The sequence below is a fragment of the Tamandua tetradactyla genome, chromosome 2 (genome assembly GCF_023851605.1).
Source record: "Tamandua tetradactyla isolate mTamTet1 chromosome 2, mTamTet1.pri, whole genome shotgun sequence".
Classification (NCBI taxonomy): Eukaryota; Metazoa; Chordata; class Mammalia; order Pilosa; family Myrmecophagidae; genus Tamandua; species Tamandua tetradactyla.
Window position 1 is genome coordinate 3,898,342 of NC_135328.1, and position 21,696 is coordinate 3,920,037.

At 38.0% G+C, this 21,696-nt stretch overlaps 2 protein-coding genes across 5 annotated transcripts in view; one reads left to right on the forward strand and one right to left on the reverse strand.

The window, feature by feature from the left end:
* Positions 1 to 573: 573 nt before the first annotated feature.
* LOC143655434 (uncharacterized) lies at positions 574 to 12,218 on the reverse strand. The gene is made up of 3 exons (XM_077126732.1): positions 12,196 to 12,218; positions 8,832 to 9,484; positions 574 to 858 (listed from the first exon to the last, which is right to left on the reverse strand). The coding sequence occupies exons 1-3, from the start codon at positions 12,216 to 12,218 to the stop codon at positions 833 to 835; spliced, it is 702 nt and encodes a 233-aa protein (XP_076982847.1). The 3' UTR covers positions 574 to 832.
* LOC143665532 (zinc finger protein 879-like) overlaps positions 9,001 to 21,696 on the forward strand; it is a 58,520-nt gene continuing 45,824 nt past the window's right edge. For 2 of the 4 annotated variants that reach the window (XM_077139027.1, XM_077139018.1), the window contains exon 1: positions 9,003 to 9,546. The gene's annotated coding sequence lies outside the window, so the exon portion shown is untranslated. Of the gene's footprint in view, positions 12,124 to 21,696 lie in introns of all 4 variants that reach the window. The other 2 variants (XM_077139060.1, XM_077139039.1) reach the window with 2 other exon arrangements.

A 21,696-nucleotide genomic window follows, 5' to 3' on the forward strand; every position in this document is an offset into this window, starting at 1 on the left:
TTCCCAAAACCAGTTGATACAGGGTATTTTAAGTGCCAGATTTGGAGAACGGGTTCCCCATGGAGGCATGGCCTCAGTGGCTCCATGGTATGTTTTTATCCATGAACAGCTTGCTTGGGTGCAGATTGTGAGGACCTTTTACAGGTGATAGAGACACCCTGGCTGCAGTGTATGGGGCAGTTTAGAAACCCTCAAAATGATGTAACTCCAAGATAAAATTGATTAACTCCAACTGAACTGATTAACTCCAAGACCAAATAGACTTTTAAGTTGCATGAATGATATCCAAATCCATGGAGGAAAATCTCAATGTCAGGGTTGGGAGAGCAATATTTCTAGAAACCAGATGTGTTAAAACCAAGATGAGGGTATCCAGAAGGGCAGAGGCAGGGTAAAGCAAGAAGGGAGTGAGAATTCAGAGGGCTTGGATGGAGGTTAGAGAACCTGTGTTATTGTATAAAGCAAGAACAGTTAATCTGCAAGTGTTAACAGAAACTAAAATCCACATGTGCCATGAGTTAGGGATTCCTGTTTCAGAATCTGAAAGGGAATGAAAAACTCTGAAACCATGGATGAATTAATATAAAACTCAGTGGTTTTCATGTTCATTTCTGTAAGCTATCCATATTGATATTTTCCTTATTACCAATCACAGCCAGAGTTTCTTTTGACACTTAAAGATGAGAGCCCTCTGATTATTTCTCTTAGAGCATACTGCACGTTCCAGTTGGTTGGCCTTGGGGATGCGTCCAGATGAAGGATCTTGTGTTTATTAGAGGTGGGTCTGGACATTGTGGACAAGTCTTGAGTCTCATAGCTTCTTTCTCCATGCTCAGCATTTCCTGCTCAGTACTTGGCCTGTTTGAAAGTGAAGAACCAGAGGAAGATTGTTGATGGCTGAGTGACTGATTAAAAATGCAACCACTGGGAAGGAGGAATTGCTATTTCTACTGAAATCACAACCCAATACCAGTATATGCACACTTCTCCTTTTGGCCTGGCTCTTCTAAATGCACTAGGAGATATTCAGGGGTCTGAGATCTACATAAGTTTGCCCAGGACTCTGGTATAATTATGGTGGATCAGGGACTGAATAAGAAATAGTCTCCATTCTAACATTTACACGAATTTGTTACAGCTCTATTAAGGCTGTGTATTCACGGGAGAGATATGAGCAGATTTCTTTTCCCCATCAGGCATGGCCTCAGTGGCTCCATGGTATGTTTTTATCCATGAACAGCTCTATTTCATGAAAGAAAAATGTTCTTTCATGAAATAGAGCAAATGCATGTCACTATTACAAGGTATTAATAATAGAATTGTATATGGCAAAAATACCCCAACTGTAAACTATAGACTATACTGAATAATATGTTAATATTTTTTCATCAACAGTAAAAAATGTACCACACTAATACCAAGGATCAATAGTAGGGAGGATAAGGAGTAGAGGATATGTCGTTTTTTTTTTTCTGGGGTAATGAAAATGTTCTAAAATTGACTGTGGTGAAGAATGCACAATCATGTATAATATTGTGAATCATTCATTGTATACTTTGGATGGATTGTATGATATAGAAATATATCTCAATACAGTTCCTGGGGAAAAAGAAAGATGTAAAGTTAGAGACCTAACCCCCAAACTGGAAGAACTGTGAGAAAATAAAATAAAACCAGCAAACTAAACCCATAACAAGCAGAAGGAAGGAAATAACAAAGATTGATGCTGGAGATAAATGAAATAGAGAATTAAAAAAAATAGAATCAGTGCAACCAAAAATTGATTCTAGGTAAAGATCAATAAAATCGATCCTTTATCTAGACTGATGAAGAAAAAAGTAGGGAGGATACAAATAATTAAAATTACAAATGAAAGGGGGACATTACTACTCATCCCACTGAAATAAAAGGACAATACTTTGAAAAAATACCAAAAATTTGGTGACATAGTTGAAGTGGTCTAGTAGCTTTGTTGGGTATTTTTCCGAATTTTCAGAATATAGAATCATGTCATATGTGAATAGCAAAATTCAAGAAAGTGGTGGTGTTACAAGAGAATATACAAAAATGAGAGTTGTTTCCATGCATTGTAATGAACAATCTGAAGGGGAAATCAAGAAAAAAAATCCATTCACAATAGCAACAAAAATAATCAAATATCCAGGAATATATTTTAACAAGGATGAAATGGACTTGTTCACAGAAAACTACAAATCATTACTGGAATAAATGAAAGAGAGTATAAATAAATGTAAGGACATTACGCATTCATGTTTTAGAAGACTATGTATTGTTGAGATGCTAATTCTATACGAAGCGATTTCCAGATCAGCACAATCCCAATAAAAATTCCAGCAGCCTACTTGCAGAAATGGAAAACCAATCATCAAATTAATATGGAAGAATAAGGGACCTGAAGACACAGAATCATCATATTTAGAAAACCAAAATGAAGTTAGAGCACTCAAATATGCCAATTTTAAAGCTTATTACAAAGCAATTGCAATCAAAACAGCATGATATTGGTACAAGAACAGACATGTACACCAATGGAGTTGAACTGAGTGTTCAGAAGTAAGGCATTACATTTATGGGCAATTGATTTTTGACAAGGCTTCCAAGTCCACGAAATGGGGGAAAAATACTGTGTTCAACAAATGGTGCTGGGAAAACTGGATATCCATATGCAAAAGAATGAAGGTTGACCCCTAGTGGAAGCAATATACAAAAGAACCCAATCTCAAAGTAGGTTAAAGACCTAAATATAAGAATCAAGACTATAAAACTCCAAGAAGAAAATATAAAGAAGCATCTTCAGGACCTTGTATTAGGCAATGTTTTCTTGGACTTTACACCCAACCCACAAACAACAAAAGAAAAATAATTGAAAAAATAGGACCTCATCAAAATTGTGACTTTTGTGCATCAAAGGACTTTATCAACAAAGTAAAAACATAACCTACAGAATGAAAGAAAATATTTGGAAACCATATATCTGATAAGAGTTTAATATCCAGAATATATAAAGAACACCTACACCTAAAAACAAGAAGACAAATAAGGCAATTAAAAATGGGCAAAAATACCTGCACAGTACATTTTGCCAATGGCTAAAAAAGCACATGGAAAGATGCTCAATATCATTATCCATTAGAGAAATGCAAATCAAAGCAAATATGAGATACCACTTCATATCCAGTAGAATGTCTACTGTTAAAAACAAGAAAAGAACAAATGCTGCAGAGGATATACAGAAACAGGAACTCATTCTGTGTTAGCATGAATGTAAAATGGTACATCGATTGTGGAAGAGTTTGGTGGTTTATCAGAAAGTTAGGGACAGTATTTCCATATGACTTGGTAATCACACTGCTATGCATATACATGAATTTAAGGAAAGCAGGTCTCAAACAGATAGTGGCATACCAATGTTTATAGCAGCATTATTAACAATAATTTATGGAAGCAATCCAAGTGTCCATCAACAGATAACTGGATATATAAAATGGAAAATTATTTGGTTGTAAAAAAAATGAAACGCTGATGCAGACAACAACATAGTCAAACCTTGAAGACATGTTATGTGAAATAAGCTAGACAGAAAAAGACAAATAGTTCATGATCTCATTTATATGAAATAATGACAATAAGCAAATTCATAGAGTCTGAAAGTAGAATACACCATACCAATAGGTGGGCAGGCATGTGAAATGGGCAGTTCATGCTTAATTGGTACAGTTTCTGAGGTGATTGAAAAATTTGGCAATAGATGTTGGTAATTGTGGCACAACTTTGTGGATATACTTAAGACCCCTGAATTATATTGGATGTGTATAAAATGGAAAATTCTAGGTTGTAAACATGTTACCAGAATAATAGCGTTCCCCTCTAGAAAAAGTGAGATAAGACACAATATTTGATTTATGGTTTGGAGTTGACAAGAAGAGGAGCATATTTTTAAAATTCAACCAGGCAATGAAGGATGAAATGGCTGCATTCCAGTGTGTATCACTTTTAGGGTGTTTTTTTGAAGGTGATTCAGCTCTTGCCCAAAGGATCTATTTCGTCAATGGTTATTAGGCAATATTAGCAGGTGAAAGAAGAGGGAGTAAGTTTAAAGGAATATGGAGATTTGTGGATAGAGATGTTTGGGTTTCTGGGAAAATGATTTTATTAGATAAACATGGACATCTTGGTTTCTGGGCAAGTTTATTGTCCATTTGGTATGTATATAAATTTGAATTTATGGTGATACTCTTGGGTCTCTTTTTGATGTTTTCTCCAGCAGTGCTCAGCTTTGTATTGAAATCATGCCAATGTAAGGCAAATGCAGGGGCACATCCACTGAATTTTGCCAGAGAAAGGAGAGAGCAGTCAGGGAGTTTAAGGTATTTACGCAAGAGAGTATCTAAAGAGAATGAGGAATGGTCCCAAAGTGAATGGAATGACTGGGCTCACAGGAGACGGGTCCTTTCCTAATCTGTGAAGCTGTAATCTATGATCTTCTGTCAAAATTTATTTGAAAATTAATGAAGATAATATTAACAATCTAACACTCAAATGGAATATTCCAGGACTTGTTCTAAGCATGTTACAAAATTAAACTTCTTATAAACTCTCTAAGATAAACATTGTTTTCATCAATTCCACTCCAAAGGGCAAATGAAAGGACAGAGAGGATAAGCAAATTACCCAAAGTGGGCTTATTTAAGAAATGGCAGACCTGGGGTTTGAAATTCAGGCAATGCAGGTGCAAACACTGAATTTAACACTGTACCAGGAACTGCCTGCCCAGCTTTTTCTTTATTGCTGTATCAAGAAGATCCCTGAGAGAACAAGCTCCAGGTACGACATGAGTGGTCCACTTACAGATGGAGGGTTAAATTTTCAAATCTTCATTATATGAATGGAAATGGCCATTTTTACACTCTTCATCTTAAAGAGTTAACACTCCTGTTATAAAAATGATTCACTCTGTTTGATTCCAGAATACATACATATATAAATGCACATATATATTTATTTGCATGTGCAATAAACACATACATATATTCACACACATATATCTACAGATATATTTATTATTGTTTTCTTAGTGCCATCTCTCCGAAATACTCTGTAAAATGAGCTATGAAGTGTAATTAAGAACAAACCCGGATGTCTGAGAAGCACAGAGCTGGGCTCTGAGTTAAGTGCACATTGTCTCCTCTCAAGGTTAGTTTTTCTCCTGAAAACAGCTCTGAAAACAGCACTGGTGTCTTAAAAGTGCACACATATTGCCCTTTCAGTGTACTCTGTACATTATGGTACATGCAGCTGATCCTGTTTTGTAGAAAACATAAGTTTCTTTGGAATAAATTCCCTTTCTTTTTTTTTCCTGTTCAACAAATACCTTGATATTTATGTATATAAAGTCATAGCTAGTATCATCCTTCCTCTGACAAGGAGATTACAGAGACCAGGGTTTTGTGGCTTCCTGTCTGGCTTATTGGCACGGAAGGCTCCCACGCTCCAGATCATAAGAGTCCCATGCCCCCTCCCCGCCGCCACCTCTCAATCACCATTCTCAGGATCCCCTGCACTTTTCTCAAAGTCGGAGTAGAAAGATCCATAAATAGAACTATATGCAAATGCTGTCCCAGAATAATTTCATTCCCAAAGATGGTAGTTTGGAGCTGTTATGTACCCCAAAAAGGACATGCTCTTTTAATCCATCCCTGTGGGGGCAGACCTATTGTGGGTGGGACCTTTAGTTTCAATTGAGATGCATCCCATCCCACCCAAGGTGGGTCTTAGTCCCTTTCCTGGTCTACTTTATGAGGACAAGAGAGAGAAAACACTCAGAGACACTGGGAGGGAGCTTGGAGAGAAATGCTCTGGAAAAAACAAGCAAGGACCCACAGAAACTGAAAGAGCTACAACCGAAAGCACCAAAAACGGGGAGTGAAGCATGGCAGATGCTACCCACATGCCTTCCTATGTCACAGATTAACCCCGGATGCCAGTGGCCTTTCATCAGAGAAGGTATCGTCCTATTAATGCCCTAATTGGGACATTTTCATGGCCTTAAATTTGTAAACCAATAAATCCCCATAGTAAAAGCCAACCTGTTTCTGGTATATTGCATTCTAGGAGCTTTAGCAAACGGAAACACCAAATACGTCACCAACCTGGCTACTTTGCCTGAAGCACCAAATGAATTTCAGTCCTGAAATGTTTTAACCTTTAATAGGTTTCTATAAGCACGTACTGGGTGGAGGTCCTGTGGACACCACTTTGGAGAACCTCCATCCTCCTCCCTTGGTGAGATTTCTGGTGGGGACAGGCATCCACAAGTTCTGACAAAAGGAACCTAGCTGTTTAGGGAGATTCTTCAGGCTTTCCTTTCCTGTGGCCACAAAACAGAGACCATTTACCCACAGAGACCAGGTTATGATATTGTATTTATATTCCCTAAGAAGCTTCTGACCTCAGATGGAAGGTTACCAAGACACTTTAGTTCAGGTTACAGAACAGGCTCTAACAATGTTCTGGTAATCTCCAGTGGATGGTTTCCTGTGGAATGGGGGCCTAGTTCACCCAGTAAAGTGACATTGTTTGTCTTTGTTCTCAAATCCACTAACTGATTTTAATTCCTTTCTTCAACTACAGGAATTCTGAAAGCTAGAAGCTCTCCTAGAGTTGGAGCTTGTGATATTGCGATATATCTTCAGGTTCTTCCCCATTAAAGGGCTTTTCCCACTATCCTAGCCCTATATTGAAGGCTAACAACTATAGGGCACCTAAGAAAATGCAACCATTGGGCAAATCCAATCCCTCATTTTTCCTAATCCAGAAAATACCTTTAAACTACCTGAGAGTTCATAATGTAGAGGAGACATTTTACTTGCCTTTCTTGGGTGTGGCCAAGTCAATGTGATGCTAAGCAGGATTTCGTGGAACCCTAGAGTTCACTTAAAACACAGGAGTGGAAAAATGAGGACAAAGCCTAGCACTTTATGATGCTTCCCCTGCAGCCGTGGGTTATGGGCCCAGCAAACTCCCATTAAAACACTGCAATAAATGCAGGTGTTATTTTTTTAATGACTACTCTTCAAATTAAATGATTCATTCTCACACTCCCAGGGGTTTCACACTAGAAATCTTGTTTAATTTCTCACACTTACAGCAATAACATCGTCAAGTGATTTCATTTGATTTGTCACTACCACAAAGATACAGGTGGAAAAACATGAATGAACTGCAAAAAATGACCTCTGAAGTAAGAACTGTGGCAAAATAAATTGGTACAGGTGGGCTCTCATACGGCAAACCCTTACTCTGAGAATTTATCAAGGGTTTCTAAAAAACAGAAATAGACCACAAAAGAGTCAACATGGAGCACAGGTAATATTCTGAGGCTTTTCCTGGGTTCCCACATGAACCTCAACATAACCCTCTGAGTCAGGTTTTGTTTGCTCCTTGTTTTAGTTTGTTAAAGCTGCTGAAATGCAATATACCAGAAACTGAAGGGTTTTAAAAAGTGAATTTATTAAGTTGCAAGTTTACAATTCTAAGACCATGAAAATGTCCAAATTAAGGCACCAACAAGAGGTTACCTTTACTCACGAAAGGCTGATGCCATCCATAACACCTCTGTCAGCTGGAGAGGCACATTGTGATGTGCTAGCTTTCTCTCTAGCCTTCTTCAATAGCTCCTTGGGGGCATTTTCTTTCATCTCCAGGGGTCTCTGGCTGTGTGGCCTCTAATGCTTTTTCCAAAATGGTTCCCTCTTAAAGTACTCCAGTAAGTCACCCCACCTTGAATGGGTGGAGACACAACTCCATGGAAACTATCTAATCCTATCTAATCAAAAGTTACTGCCCACAATTGGATGGGTCACATCTCCACGGAAACAATCAAAGAGATCCCATCCATCAGTGTTAAATGAGGATTAAAGAACATGGCTTTTCTGGGAACACAACAGTTTCAGACCAGCACACTCCTCTTTATACGATGGTGACAGGGAGGCAGAGAAACTTCAAGACACACTCCAGACAGTGTCAAGTGGAGATCATTCCTCAGGCAGCCCAGCTCCTTCTTGATTATTCCTTACCGGGTGTGGACATTGTAAACTCCAAGGAGCTGGGACATGGACCAGATCCCATGATGGGAAGCTCTGCAGGAACATAATTCAATTTCTCAATGTAATAAAGCCTTGGAATTCCAATGAGTTTGTCAATTTTTCACTCCTTGGGAACAATGTTCATTTATCATAGAGTTAGAATGTGAAGTCTACAAGAATGAAAAACAAAAGAAGTTTCTTTATCTACTTAGTAGAGACCTTCCACAGTGAGCGCATGCAGGGATTCCCGGGGGTGGTTTCCACGGAGCCATCAAGCGAGAAGGGGCCCAACCTCAGCACCCCTGGGTAAGCAGCTAGGCTCTGCGGGCTCTGCAGCTCTCTTAGCCTGAGCCTGCATCACTTCCAGCCTGTGATATGGTCCTGGACCTCTCACCCCCCTTGAGCCCCAATAAATTCTTCTAAAATCTGTGGACCTCTCCTGTGCGAACAGAGCAGAGGGAGGTTGGGAGAGAGGTGGGAGGATTTGGGTGGGCGGGTCTCCGCGGGAGCCACGCGGGACGTCATGGGCACGCACTGTGACACGCCAGGTGCATTCCCCAGGGATTGTCCAGACGGGTGGCGGCGGGTTATGGGCCTGGGTCCCAGGCCTGAGGTGGACAGAGGAGCCTTTGGGACGAGAGGAGGCTCCCTCACTTCCGGTCCTGCCGCGAGCCCTGCCTTCCCCAGCCCTTCAACGGTGACCCCGCGCTGAGGGGTCCACTTCACCTGGCTCCATCCCGGGCAGTGAAGAACCTGGACACAAAGCCAGTGATGCGCTAGAGGGCGGGGAGCAAAACCCGCAGCTCGCCGCTCCTGCGCCGCGCACCGCCGGCCGGCAGGGGGCGCGCGAACCCGTCTGCTCGGACCAACCGCCCGGAAACGCCTCCCTGTGAGCCGGGCCGTGCGGGGTCTCCACGGTGAGGGCGGGAGCCTGCTTCCGGCTGGGCGCGCCAGGGAGTCGCAGCTTCTGCAGGAGGGAAGGGCGCGGGGTCTCGGCTGTCACCTGTGTGGACCCTGCGGTTGTGGCACGGCTCAGGGCTGCCTCCGCCGTGAGGGCGACATCTGCGGTCCCTCCGCCCGCTGGGCAGTCGGCGCCGCAGTGAGGACAGAAGCTTGGTCTCGGCGGGGCCCGCGCGGGCGGCTCCGCTGTTCCGGCCAGCTCGGCCGTGTGAGTAAGAAGCCGCGGCTCCTGCTGTCCAGGGCGCTGCTCGTGCGGCTTCTGCGAGGTGCTTTTCTTGTGATCGCTGCTCCCACGTGCTTTATTCCTAGTACTTATGAAGCCACGCTTGACCGGAGTATCCGTTCCTTGAGGGACTTCCCGGCTGGAAGGGATGGCAAGCTGCGGGGTCAGAAGCTCAGGCTTGTTTTTGGAAGCAGTCCTGATACAGGTGCAGAGAGAGGAGTAAAGTAGAATATGTCAAATACTGGAATCTTACACTTGGTAAGTTGGGCACAGTCCTGCCCTGACTGAACCGTATCGGAGCCCCAGGGGACAGGGAAAATGGTGCTCCAATGTGTGTTTTGTTGTTGTTGTTGTTTGCCCCTTGTATATTTTATGAACTTTTTAATGACTCAATATTTTGCAGCCGTAACAGTTGAAAAAATTTTAAGAGTATGTACATGTATGGCTATTGCAGCGCCCAACATTATTTGAATTTTAAAAGTGCCATTTACTTATAAAAATAAAAATTTTCACTTTCCTGGCTTTCATGGAAGCTAAGTTGTCAACATTTTAAAAATATGCTTCTTAATTTATCTTGTTTTAAATTGAGAAAATTGTCACTTTGCACAGTTTATGACGCTGATGTTCTTAAATGATTTACTTCTTTGTAAGAGAAATTGTGGGTTTACGGATCATCATGTGTATAACAGAGGATTACCATAAACCACTTGGGCCACGTTGAAGGGATTTATGTACCCTAGAAAATCCGTGTTGTAATCCTGATCCGGTCTTTTGGAGCAACCTCTTCTCTTAATCCCTGTTCAATAATGCAGGTTGGACTCTTTTGACTAGATTATCTCCATGGAGATGTGACACACCCAGTTGTGGGTATTAACTCGATTAGCTGGAGATGTGACTCCACCCATTCCAGATGGATCTTAATTAGTTTACTGGAATCCTTTAAAAGAGGAAGCATTTTGGGAAGGCTGGAGATTCCAAGAGCGCAGAGCCATGACAGATGCACAAAACAGAATCCACCAGCCAGAGACCTTGGAAATGAAGAAGGAATATGCTCCCAGGAGAGCTTCGTGAAACAAGAAGCCCAGAGAGAAAACTAGCAGATACTGCCATGTTCGCCATGTGCCTTTCCAATTGAGAAAGAAATTCTGAACTTCATTGGCTTTCTTGAACCAAGGTATCTTTCCCTGGATGCCTTATATTGGATGTTTCTATAGACTTGCTTTATTTGGACATTTTCACAGCCTTAGAACATGTAAACTTGCAACTTAATAAATTACCCTCCTTTTTTTCATGGGCAGGCACTGCGAATTGAACCTGGGTCTCTGGGAAATTCCCCCTTTTAAAAGCTGTTCTATTTCTGGTATATCGCATTCTGGCAGCTAGCATACTAGAACGCCACCCCACCACCAATCCTTGTATTGATTTAGAACATTTACTATAACTGATGATAGCACATTTTTATAGTTGTATTATTAACTAATGTCCATGGTTTAATTAAGAATCCACTGTGTAGCATAGTTTGATGGATTTTTTATAGTATTTGTTCTGTTACCATATATACACTCTAACATTTGTCTGTTTACCCACATTCATGTATCTGTTTCAGTGCTATTGTGTTCCCAATGTTTCGCTACCATCCCCACCAACCATTACCAAAACATCTCCATCGTTCCAAATAGGAACCCTGTAAGACTTAAAACCCTGTATCATTCCCTCTCCCTACCCTGTCCCCTGATAACCTATATTCTAGACTTATTCTATGACTTTGCTTATTCTAATTGTTCCAAATCAGTGAGATCATGCAGAACTTGTCTTTTTGGTCTGCCTTATTTCACGCAACATGATGTCTTCAAGTTAATCTATGTTATTACCCCCCTTTTTTTCATGGGCAGGCACTGCGAATTGAACCCGGGTCTCCGGGAAATTCCCCCTTTTAAAAGCTGTTCTATTTCTGTTATATCACATTCTGGCAGCTAGCAAACTGGGTTATTTCCATTTTTTGGCAATTGTGAATAATACTACATTGAACAACGCTCACAAGTGGGCATGCCACATTTCTGTGGAGATTATCTAATCAAGGTTTCCAACCCACAGTATTAAATCAGGCTTAAAAGAAGGATTGTTCTCACAAGATTGGATCAGGATTAAAACATAGCTTTTCTAGGGTACATAATACTTTCAAACCAGCACATAAGGGTTTTCCTTTTTTTTTTTCGAATGAAGATACAGTTTTCCCAGCATTATCAAACCAAAACAACATACAAACATGAACATTCTTAACATACAGACATTCCATGTGTGGTGTACAGTCAGTAGCTTACAGTATCATCACTTTTAGTGGTATATTCGTGACCATGAGCATTTTTCAGAACATTTGCATCACTGCAGAAAAAAAAAAAAAAAAGACTCACACATACCATACACCTTACCCCTCCACCTTGTTGACCACTAGTACTTCCATCTACTCAATAGATTTTAGCCTTTGTTCCCCCCATTTTTTCTATACCCTTTTATTGTTCACTAGTATTTCAATCTACTCAATTTATTTTAACATTTGTTCCTCCTATTATTTATTTTTAATCCATTTTTTTTTACTCATCTGTCAGTATTGTAGATAAAAGGAGCATCAGACACAAGGTTTTCACAATCACACTCTACCTTGCAAGAATTATGTCATATATTCATCTTCAAGAAACATGCCAGCACCATTTCTTAAAGAAACTATTCCTTCCCAATTCAGTGATCTTTGGCACCTTTGCCTTGAGCAAAGGGTAATCAGTCAAGCTTCAGGACATGGAGCAGAGGAAGAGGTTCCTGTGAAAAACTGGAGTACAGGTAGCTGTTTTCACAAAGCCCTTGAACTTTTTGGTATACCCAAGGTATAGTGCTATTATATAATATTCACACGTTTCCTCCTTAGTAACATCCATGCTCTCAGAAGTACAATTACTTTCACAACTTTGGTTGAACTGCATTTGGGTAGTTTTGAACTCTGAATGCTTGCCTTAAAGACATGGTGGTAATATCAACATTTTTAAAAGTAATTTGTTTTGAAATAATATCAGATATATAAAAATTTGCAAGACCTGATCCCTTCACTCAGATTCCCCAGTTATCACTACTATATTTGCCTTTTAGCAAATATTTCTTTAAAATTACTCTAGTGTATTTATCTCCAAAGCAAGGATACTCTCCTAGAAAACTCCAAATTAGGAAATCAGTATTGCTAAACAGAGCAGTCCTGTCCACAGACCCCTTCAGTTTTGACACACTGTCCTAACCATTGCAAGCTGTCTCATCAGCATCTGTTTTTCCATTGCCATCCAGTCTACTTCAGTCCGGAACTCTTCTTGAGATGTTCCCTCACTTTTATATCTTTGACAGATATAAGGAGCACACAGGCCCCAACTGGGGTTTGCCCATTGTTTTCTCAAGCAAATTCAGCCCCTGCATTTCCCTGTTTAACACCCCTGCCTGAAGCTGGGGTCTTCTCAGTGTAGCGCATCAGAAGGGCCATAGGAGTCACCCACCCCACGTACTATTGATGTGAACTTAGCAGTCAGGTGAAATACCTGCCAGGTTTCTCCACACACACAAAAACGTATCAACTTTATAATGAATGGCATTTTATGGGAACATATTCTGACATTATGTTTCAGGATCGTGGTCCCTATCCAGCCTCAATCCACAGCCTTGATATCCATTGACTATTCTTGCCTGAATCGACCATCACTGGGCTGGTTGCCAAATGGTGATTTTATTTATCCATTTCCATCACTGCTCTTGTATTTCTTATTTGGCTTTCTACCATACAAAGGGCTTGCTCTTCTTATTTATTTCTTATAGCATTATGGATTCTGGAGTCCTATTATTTAATTCAGTATTTGTCATCTATTACCATTATTTATTTTAATGCTCAAATTATCCTGTATTGGACTATTGGTATCCCCTTCAAGCTGATCCAGTCAGGCCCAAATAAATCATCTGTTGTAGCAGAGGTGCCATATCTTTGATAAGGTTTGTGGGTAACCATATGGGATATTTAAAATCCACCAGTACTCTATGTTTTCTCTTGGTGTGAATTTTCTAGTTCTTCCTTCAGTGCACGCTGCACCTAAAAGGCTCTCATGAAAGCAGAATTCTTATCATGTCACACTTTCCTACTTTTTTTGTCAGTGAGTTCCTATGCCTTAGGACAACTCTTACTGTGGCCTTTAGACCCTGAATACTTCTTTCTGCTGCCTTCCCCAGTCTAGCCAACCCAGTTGCCCACAGTTCATTCTGCTCTCACTTTCTGGAAAGAGCATGCTCTCAGTTGTCTCAGGCATTTTGTTACATATTCCCATTAAACCAATTCATATTCCATGCAATAAATCCTTAAGGTTTTAGCCAACATACCTGTGATTTTCAAGGGATTTTTCCTACAATGAAGTCTTTCAGTATTATGTAGACATGTTAACCTTGTCATTTTGCTTTAAATGATCTCTTCTGGTTTAAACTTAAACCCTGCAGTGCAGGTGATTGTTTTATTTACTAGTATACTCCTAACTCAGCAGCACTGCCCTGGCTGAAAGTGATCATCACTTTCCTTAAGAATGCTGCAGAATAGCCAAACTAGGAAGATAAAGAATGGTGTAAAAATGTGTCACATTAAAAATATAATAACTCGCTACCTAAAATACCTGCTATTAAAAAATAAATGTTACAACTGGTTTTTCAGAACAGTGAATTTTTAAGAGCAAATATTGTAAGGAAGGCGAGGTGTGTTTCTAGGAATTTGTCATTTAAAAGATCATCTCATCTGTTGGCATGCAGTTGTTTATTTTATTCTCAAATAACCCATTTTATTTCTCTAAGATTTTTAATGAGGTCATTGTTCGTTATTGATTTTAATCACTTTTCCTCCTTTAATCAGTCTAGCTAAAGGTTTTTCTGTTTTGTTGAAATTTTCAATTTTACTGATTTTCTACCTCATTTTCTGTTATAATCTTATTTCCTTCCATCTGCTAAATTTGAGTTTAGTTCGCACTTTTTCTAATTTCTTAAGGTGTAAAATTTTATTATTGGTTTGAGATAGTTATTTTCTAATGTAGATTTTTATGGTTATACATTTCTCTATGATAAATGTTTTCATTGCATCCTAGAAGTTTTGATATGTTGTATATTCATTGCTGTTAATTTCAAAGTGTTTTCTAATGTCCCTTGTGATTTTTCTTATGTGACCTATTGGTTGTTTGAGTGTGTTTTTCAATTTCCACATTTTTATACATTTTCTGATTTCCCTTCTGATACTGACTTTTAGTTTCATTCCACTTTGGTTGAGAAAATACTGTTATTTCAGTAATTTTGCATATGTTGTTGGTTAATATATGGCCTATCCTAGGAATAGTCCATGTGCCCTTGAGAAGAATATATCATCTGCTGTGTCTAGTTGGTTTATAGTGTTGTTCATATCCTCTGTTTCGTTTTTCATCATCTGTTTGCGTTTTTTTTTACCCATTTTTGTTTTTGTTTTTGTTTTTATTTTTTATTGTATTTTTAAAACTTTTTCGTTGTATAATAACATATATACAAAGCAAAGAAATAAAAAGCAAGAGTTTTCAAAGCACTCTTCAACTAGCAGTTACAGGACAGATCCCAGGGTTTGTCATGGGCTACCATGCCATCATCTCAGATTTTTCCTTCTAGTTCTCTAGAACATTGGAGGCTAGAAGGAATAAATTTTTTTTTATCATCACAATCAGCTTTTTTTCTTTGTTGTGAAAAATTGCATATACAAAAAAGCAATAAATTTCAAATCATAGTGCAACAGTTAGTTGTAGAACAGATTTCAGAGTTTGGTAGGGGATACAATTCCACAATTTTAGGGTTTTACTTCTAGGTGCTCTAAGATACTGGAGACTTAAAGAAATATCAGCATAATGATTCAGCAGTCATACTCATATGTTAAACCCTACCTTCTCTGTATAACTCCATCCTCACTTTTGATCTTTCTGTCACCCTAGAAATATCAGCCTAATGATTCAGCACTCATACTCATGTGTTAAATGCTCCCTTCTTGGTAGAACGCGATCATCACCTTTGCTCTTTCTGCCCCACTCTTTAGGGATATTAGGGCTATGGCCATTCTAAATTTTTCATGTTGGAAGGGACTATCAGTAATATGAGGTAGGGAGATGGAACTATCTGATGTTCTGGAGAGGCTGACCCCTCTAGGTTTTAGGACTTATCTGGTCCAGGGACCCATCTGAAGTTGTAGGTTGCTGGAAAGTTACCCTAGTGCATGGAACCTTCATAGAATAAAGAACACCTTAGGTGTTCTTTAGGTTTGGCTGGAATAGTTTTGGTTAGGGTTTGGCAAGTTATAATAGATAGCAATGTCTAACCGAAGCTTGCATTAGAGGGACCTCCAGAGTAGCATCTCGACTCTATTTGAACTCTCTCTGCCACTTACACTCTTTTTAGTTACACTTGTTTTCCCCCTTTTGGTCAGAATGGCGTTGTTGATCCCATGGTTCCAGGGCTGGACTCATCCCTGGGAGTCATCTCCCATGCTCCCAGAGAGACTTTTACCCTTGGATATCATGTTCCATAAAGTGGGGAAGGCAATGATTTCACTTGTGGAGTTGGGCTTAGAGAGAGTGAGGCCACATCTGAGCCACAAAAGAGGTCCTCCAGAATACTTTTTCTACCCATTTTTGAATGTGGGAAATTGAACTTTCCAACTGTTATGGTAGATCTATTTCTGCCTTCAATTCTGTCAATTTTGTTTCCTCCATATATTTTGGTGCTCTGCTGTCCTTGCAGACATGTTCATAATTAAATCTTCATGATAGATTGGCCTTTTAACATAATGTAGGTCTTTGTCTTTTGTTAACAGTTTTTGAATTAATTTTGTCCATTACCATTGCCAGCTCAGGTCTCTCTTTAAATTACTATTTGCATACAGTGTAGTGTCACAGTATTTTCCAGACTGTCACCATATTTGTGCCATTGGATCTGTTGTAGGTAAAATATGTTTTTTTCCATTAAGTACTAATTAATAATTATTTAACATTAAAATCAAGTAAACTAATTAAAACAAGATTGGCATAATGAATGAAACTACATATAAGAAAAGGACTTACATCATCCATTCTGCTATTTGTTTTCTGTATGTATTTTTGGTTACTTACTTTCCTCCATTACAGCCTTTTTTGTGTGTGTTAAATTGACAGTTTATGGTGTACCATTTTAATTCCCTTCTCAGTTCCTTTTTTTACTTAACTTCCTTTGAAATAATTTCATACTTAGAGGACAATTGCAGAAGTGAAGAATGCCAACATACACCCCTGCTTCCGATAGTCACATTCATCAATTTTAACATTTTGTTTCATTTACTATATCCTTCTACCCATCCATCAATCTATCTATCCATCTTTTTTCTATCTATTTTCTAAACATTTGAGAACAGATTGGATCTATAATGTTCCTTGAAGAGAATATTTCAATGTGCATTTCATATGAACAAGAATGTTCACTAATTTATCTATTTTCAAAACAGTTGAAACAGATGGATACATAATGTTCCTTGAAGAGAATACTTCCATGTACATTTCCTATGAACAAGAATATTCACTAATTTAATTGCCTTGAGTACACTTATCAAAGAAATTTAGTCTTGCTGTAAAGCATAGACTATATTCACATTTTTTCATATGCCCCTATAATGTCCTTTTTTTTCTTGTTGACTTTAAAAATCTTTTTTAATTAGAGTTGTAGATTTACAGAAAAATCACGTGGTAAATACAGTGTTTCCATATATTCCACCTTCCGTTCTTAACATTTTGCATTTAGTATGCTGTCTTCTTGTTATACCACCCCATTATTAGCATTTTGTATTAATGTAGTGCTTCTGTTACAATTGATAAAAGAATATTATGATTGTACTATTAACTATAGTCCATATTTACATTAGGGTATACATTTTTTTCCATATAGCACCCTATTATCAACAGTTTGCATTAGTATGGAACATTTATTATAATTCATGAAAGAACATTTTTATAATTGTACTATTGTTCACAATAGAGTTCACTTTATTGTGCAGTCCAATGTTTTATTTTTCTTTTAGTAACATATATGTAACCTAAAATGTCTCCATTTAAGCACATTCATATATAATTCATTGCTGTTAATTACATCACAGTTTTGTGCTACCATCACCATCATCCATTTCCAAAACTTTATTATCAGTCCAAATAGAAATTCTGTGCAATTTAAGCATTAAGTCCTCATTCCCAACCCCTAACGCAGCCCGTGGTGATATATTCTAGAGTCTTATTCTATGAGTTTGCTTATCCCAGTTGTTTCAATTCAGTGAGATCATACAGTATTTGTCTTTTTGTGTCTGGTGTATTTCACTCGACATAATGTCTTCAAGGTTCATGTAGTCGCATGAATTAGAACTTCATTCCTTTTTAATGCTGAATAATATTCCACTGTATGTACCAGATTTTATCCATACATCAGTTGATGGACATTTGGGTTGCTTCCATCTTTTGGCAGTTATGACTGATATCACACACTGAACTTGGTATGCAATTATGTGTTTGTGCCCCAGCTTTCAGTTCTTCTGTGTATATATCTTTAGTGGGATTGCCATGTCATGTTAGCTCTGTACTTAACTTTGAGGGACTGCCAAGCTGTCTTCAGTAGCAGTTGTACCATTTTACATTGCCATGGGCAATGAATGCTCCTATTTCTCCACATCCTCTACAACACCTACTATTTTCTGTTTTTTTAATAACCGTTCTAATGGGTGTGAAATGGTACTCATTGTGTTTTTCAATTTCATTTCCTTGCTGTGTAATGATGTTGAGCGTCTTTTGATGTGTTTTCTGGCCATTCGTTTATCTGCTTTGGAGGCATGTTTAGTCATGCCCATTTTTTTAAGTTGGGTTGTTTGTCTTTTTGTTATTGAGTTGGAGGATTTCTTTATATATTCTGGATATTAAACTTTTATTGAATAGCAGTTTCCAAATATTTTCCCCTATTGTGTAGTTTGCCATTTTACATTCATGATAAAGTTCTTTGATGAGGTCCCATTTATCTCGATTTTTTTTTCATTGTTTGTGCTTTGGATGTGATGTCCAAGAAACCATTACCTAATACAATGTCCTGAGGATGCTTCCTTTTGTTATCTAGGAGTTTCATATTCCTAGTTCCTATAAATAGGACTTGGATCCATTTTGAGTTAATTTTTGTATAGTGTGTGAGATAGTTTCCTCTTCCTTTTTAAAATTTTTTATCTTTTGCATATGGATATACAGTTCTCCCAACACCATTTGTTGTAGAGCGTCCTTGCCTGCTGAGCCACCCTGGCCCGCCCTGGTTTTTTTCATGTATGCCCTTTTCATGTTGAGGAAGTTCTCGTCTATTCCTGTTTTTATAAGGGCTTTTATAAAGAAAGAATGCAGGATTTTGTTAAGTGCCTTTTCTGAGTCAGTTGAGAACATGTAGCTTTTTTTCTCTTTATTTTCTTAAAGTGTTGTGTTACTTTGATTTCCTTATGTTGGACCCTTATATGCCTGGGATAAAACCCACTTGATCATATTTACAGATTTCCCTTTAATTTCTTCTTTAACCCATTATTATTATTATATTCTGAAAGTGTTTCTTTTTAAAACTCTGATCATGGTGTATAATTCTTTTACTGTGTTGTTGGATTCAGTTTGCTAGTATTTTGTTCAGGAGTTTTGCATCGATATTCCTAAGAGAAAATGGCTTGTAATTTTCTTTTCTTGTACTTCTTTATCTGGCTTTCATTGAAAATGAATTTTGTTCATTTTCATGCTGTTGGCCTCATAGAATAAATGAATTAGTGTTTATTCTTCTTCAGTTTTTTGGGAGAGTTTGAGCATGATTGGCATTAATTCTTGGAATAATTTATTGAATTCACCTGTGATGCTATCTCGTCCCGGGCTTTTCTGTGTCAGGAGATGTTTGATGACTCAGTTTTACTTATAATTTTGTTTAAATCTTCTGTTTCTTCTAGAGTTAAAGTAGATTGTATGCTTCTAGGAATTTGTCCATTTCATTCCAGGGTTTAATTTGTTGGCATACAGTTTTCATAGGATTTCTATATGATCTTTTTTATTTCTTTGGGATCATTAATACTCCCTTCCCATTTCTTTCATTGTCAGTATGCCTCCCAATTTTATTGATCTTTTCAAAAAATCAACTTTTGATTTTGTTAATACTCTCTACTGTTATTGTTGGTTTGGTTCTCTGTTTCATTTTTTCTTTCTCTACCTGCTTTGTTTAATTTGCTGTTTGTTTGTTTTTGTAGTTCCTCTAGGTGTGTGTTTAGGTCTTTGATTTTAGCACTTTCTCTTTTTTTAATGTTTGCATTTGGAGCGCTGCATTTCCCTTTCAGTACTGCATCCCATAAATTTTGATATGCTGTGTTCTTATTTTCATTAGTTTGAGGGTATTTACAGATTTCCCTTTCATTTCTTCTTTAACCCCTTAGTTTTTTCTTTACAGTGTTTCTTTTTTAAACTTTGATATATTTGTGGATTTTCCATTTCTCTGCTTGTTATTGATTTCCAGCTACATTGTCATGTGGTCAGAGAAAATGTTTTGCATACATAGAATCTCTTAAAATTTATTGAGACTTGTTTTGTGACCCAACATGTGGTCTGTCCTGGAGAATGATCCATGTGCACTTGAGAAGAATGTGTATCCTGCTGTTTTGGGATGCAGTGTTCTGTGTATGTCTCATAGGTCTAGTTCATATATCACATTATTTAGGTTCTCTGTTTCTTTATTGATCCCCTGTTTAGATGTTCTGTCTTATCGAAGAGAATGGTGCGTTAAAGTCTCCCGCTTTTTATTGTGGAGACATCTATTATTCCCTTAGGTTTTGCCAGTGTTTGCCTCATGTACATTGGGGCATCTCGATTAAAAGAATATTATTTATGATTGTTATTTCTTCTTGGTGAATTGTCCCTTTTATTAATATGTAGTGTCTTTGTCTCATAACAGTTTTGCGTTTAAAGTCTATTTTGTCTGGTATTTATATAGCCACCCCTGCTTTTTTTTTTTTATTACTCCTTGCATGGACTATATTTTTCCATCCTTTACTTTCAACCTGTTTATATCTTTGGATCTAAAACGAGTCTCTTGCAAACCGTATATGGATGTATCATACTTTTTTATCCATTTTGCTGATCTGTCTTTTGAGTGGGTGTTTAATCCATTAACGTTCAATGTTATTGCTGTAAAGGAAGTACTAAAATCTTTTTATCCTTTGGCTTTTTTTTTGTCAGACATATTTTCCCTCTTTTTTTATCCTTTTAGTTATCTTACTAATATTCTCATTTCTGTACCCCTCCTCCAACCCTTTCTCTCCTGTCATTTTCTTTTTAGTCAGCAGAACTCCGTTTAGTAGTTCTTGTAGGGCAAGTCTCTTGTTAGTGAACTCTCTCAGTTTCTGTTTATCTGTGAATATTTTAAACTCTCCCTTATTTTTTTAGGGACACCTTTGCTGGATAGAGGATTCTGGGCTGGCAATTTTTCTCTTTCAGTATCTTAAATATGTCATAACACTGCGTTCTCACTCATCTCTCTGGGGTCTGATGATAAATCAACATTTAGTCTTATTTGACTTCCCTTGTATGTGGTGAATTGATTTTCTCTTGCTGCTTTCAGAATATTCTCCTTCTCTTTGGCATTTAACAGTCTGATTAGTATGTGTGCCTATTAGTAGTGGGCCTATTTGGATTTATTTCTGTTTGTAGTACATTTGCCTTCTTGGATTTGCATATTTATGTCTTTTATAAGGGTTGGGAAATTTTCAGCCATTATGTCTTCAAATACGCCTCCTGGCCCTTTTCCCTTCTCTTCTCTTTCTGAGAAAACCTATGATGTATATGCTTGTGCACTTTATGTTGTCAATCCTTTCCCTGAGATTCTACTCAATTTTTTCCATGTTTTTTCTCCATTTTTGTTTGTTTGAAATTGGTTCTTCTGTCTTCTAATTCACTGGTTCTTTCTTCTAACTCTTCAACTCTGCTATCGTGTGTCTCTAGTACATATTTAATTTCATCTACAGTATCTTTCATTTCCATCAGGTCTGTTATTTTGCTACATATTCTTTCAAATTCTTCTTTATGCATATCTTCCTTCATCTCCTTGAATTGATTTAGGAGCTTTATTTTAACATCTTTGATTAGTTCTAAATTCTGTGTCTCTGATTTTGATTTGCTCCTTTGGGCCGTATCTCTCTGTGTTTTAGTATGCTTTGTGAGTTTTTGCTGAAATCTATTCATTTGATTATCGTGATGGTTCTATTTTGAAGGTTGGTTTCTCTCACTTGTCTAGGATTTAATTGTTGCTTGGGTTTGTATTAGGGCAATGCTTTTG

Bases quoted from the DNA above. Each gene is read 5' to 3' on its own strand.
- LOC143655434 (XM_077126732.1), bottom strand. From the start codon at position 12,218: ATGGATGTTACTAAGGAGGAAAC. The intron at 9,485-12,195 runs GTGTGAATATTA...CACCTGTATCAG, and splicing joins GATGTTACTAAGGAGGAAAC to GACTGCTTCCAAAAACAAGC. The intron at 859-8,831 runs GTGAAGTGGACC...ACTTTCAAACAG, and splicing joins ACTGCCCGGGATGGAGCCAG to GCCAAGTACTGAGCAGGAAA.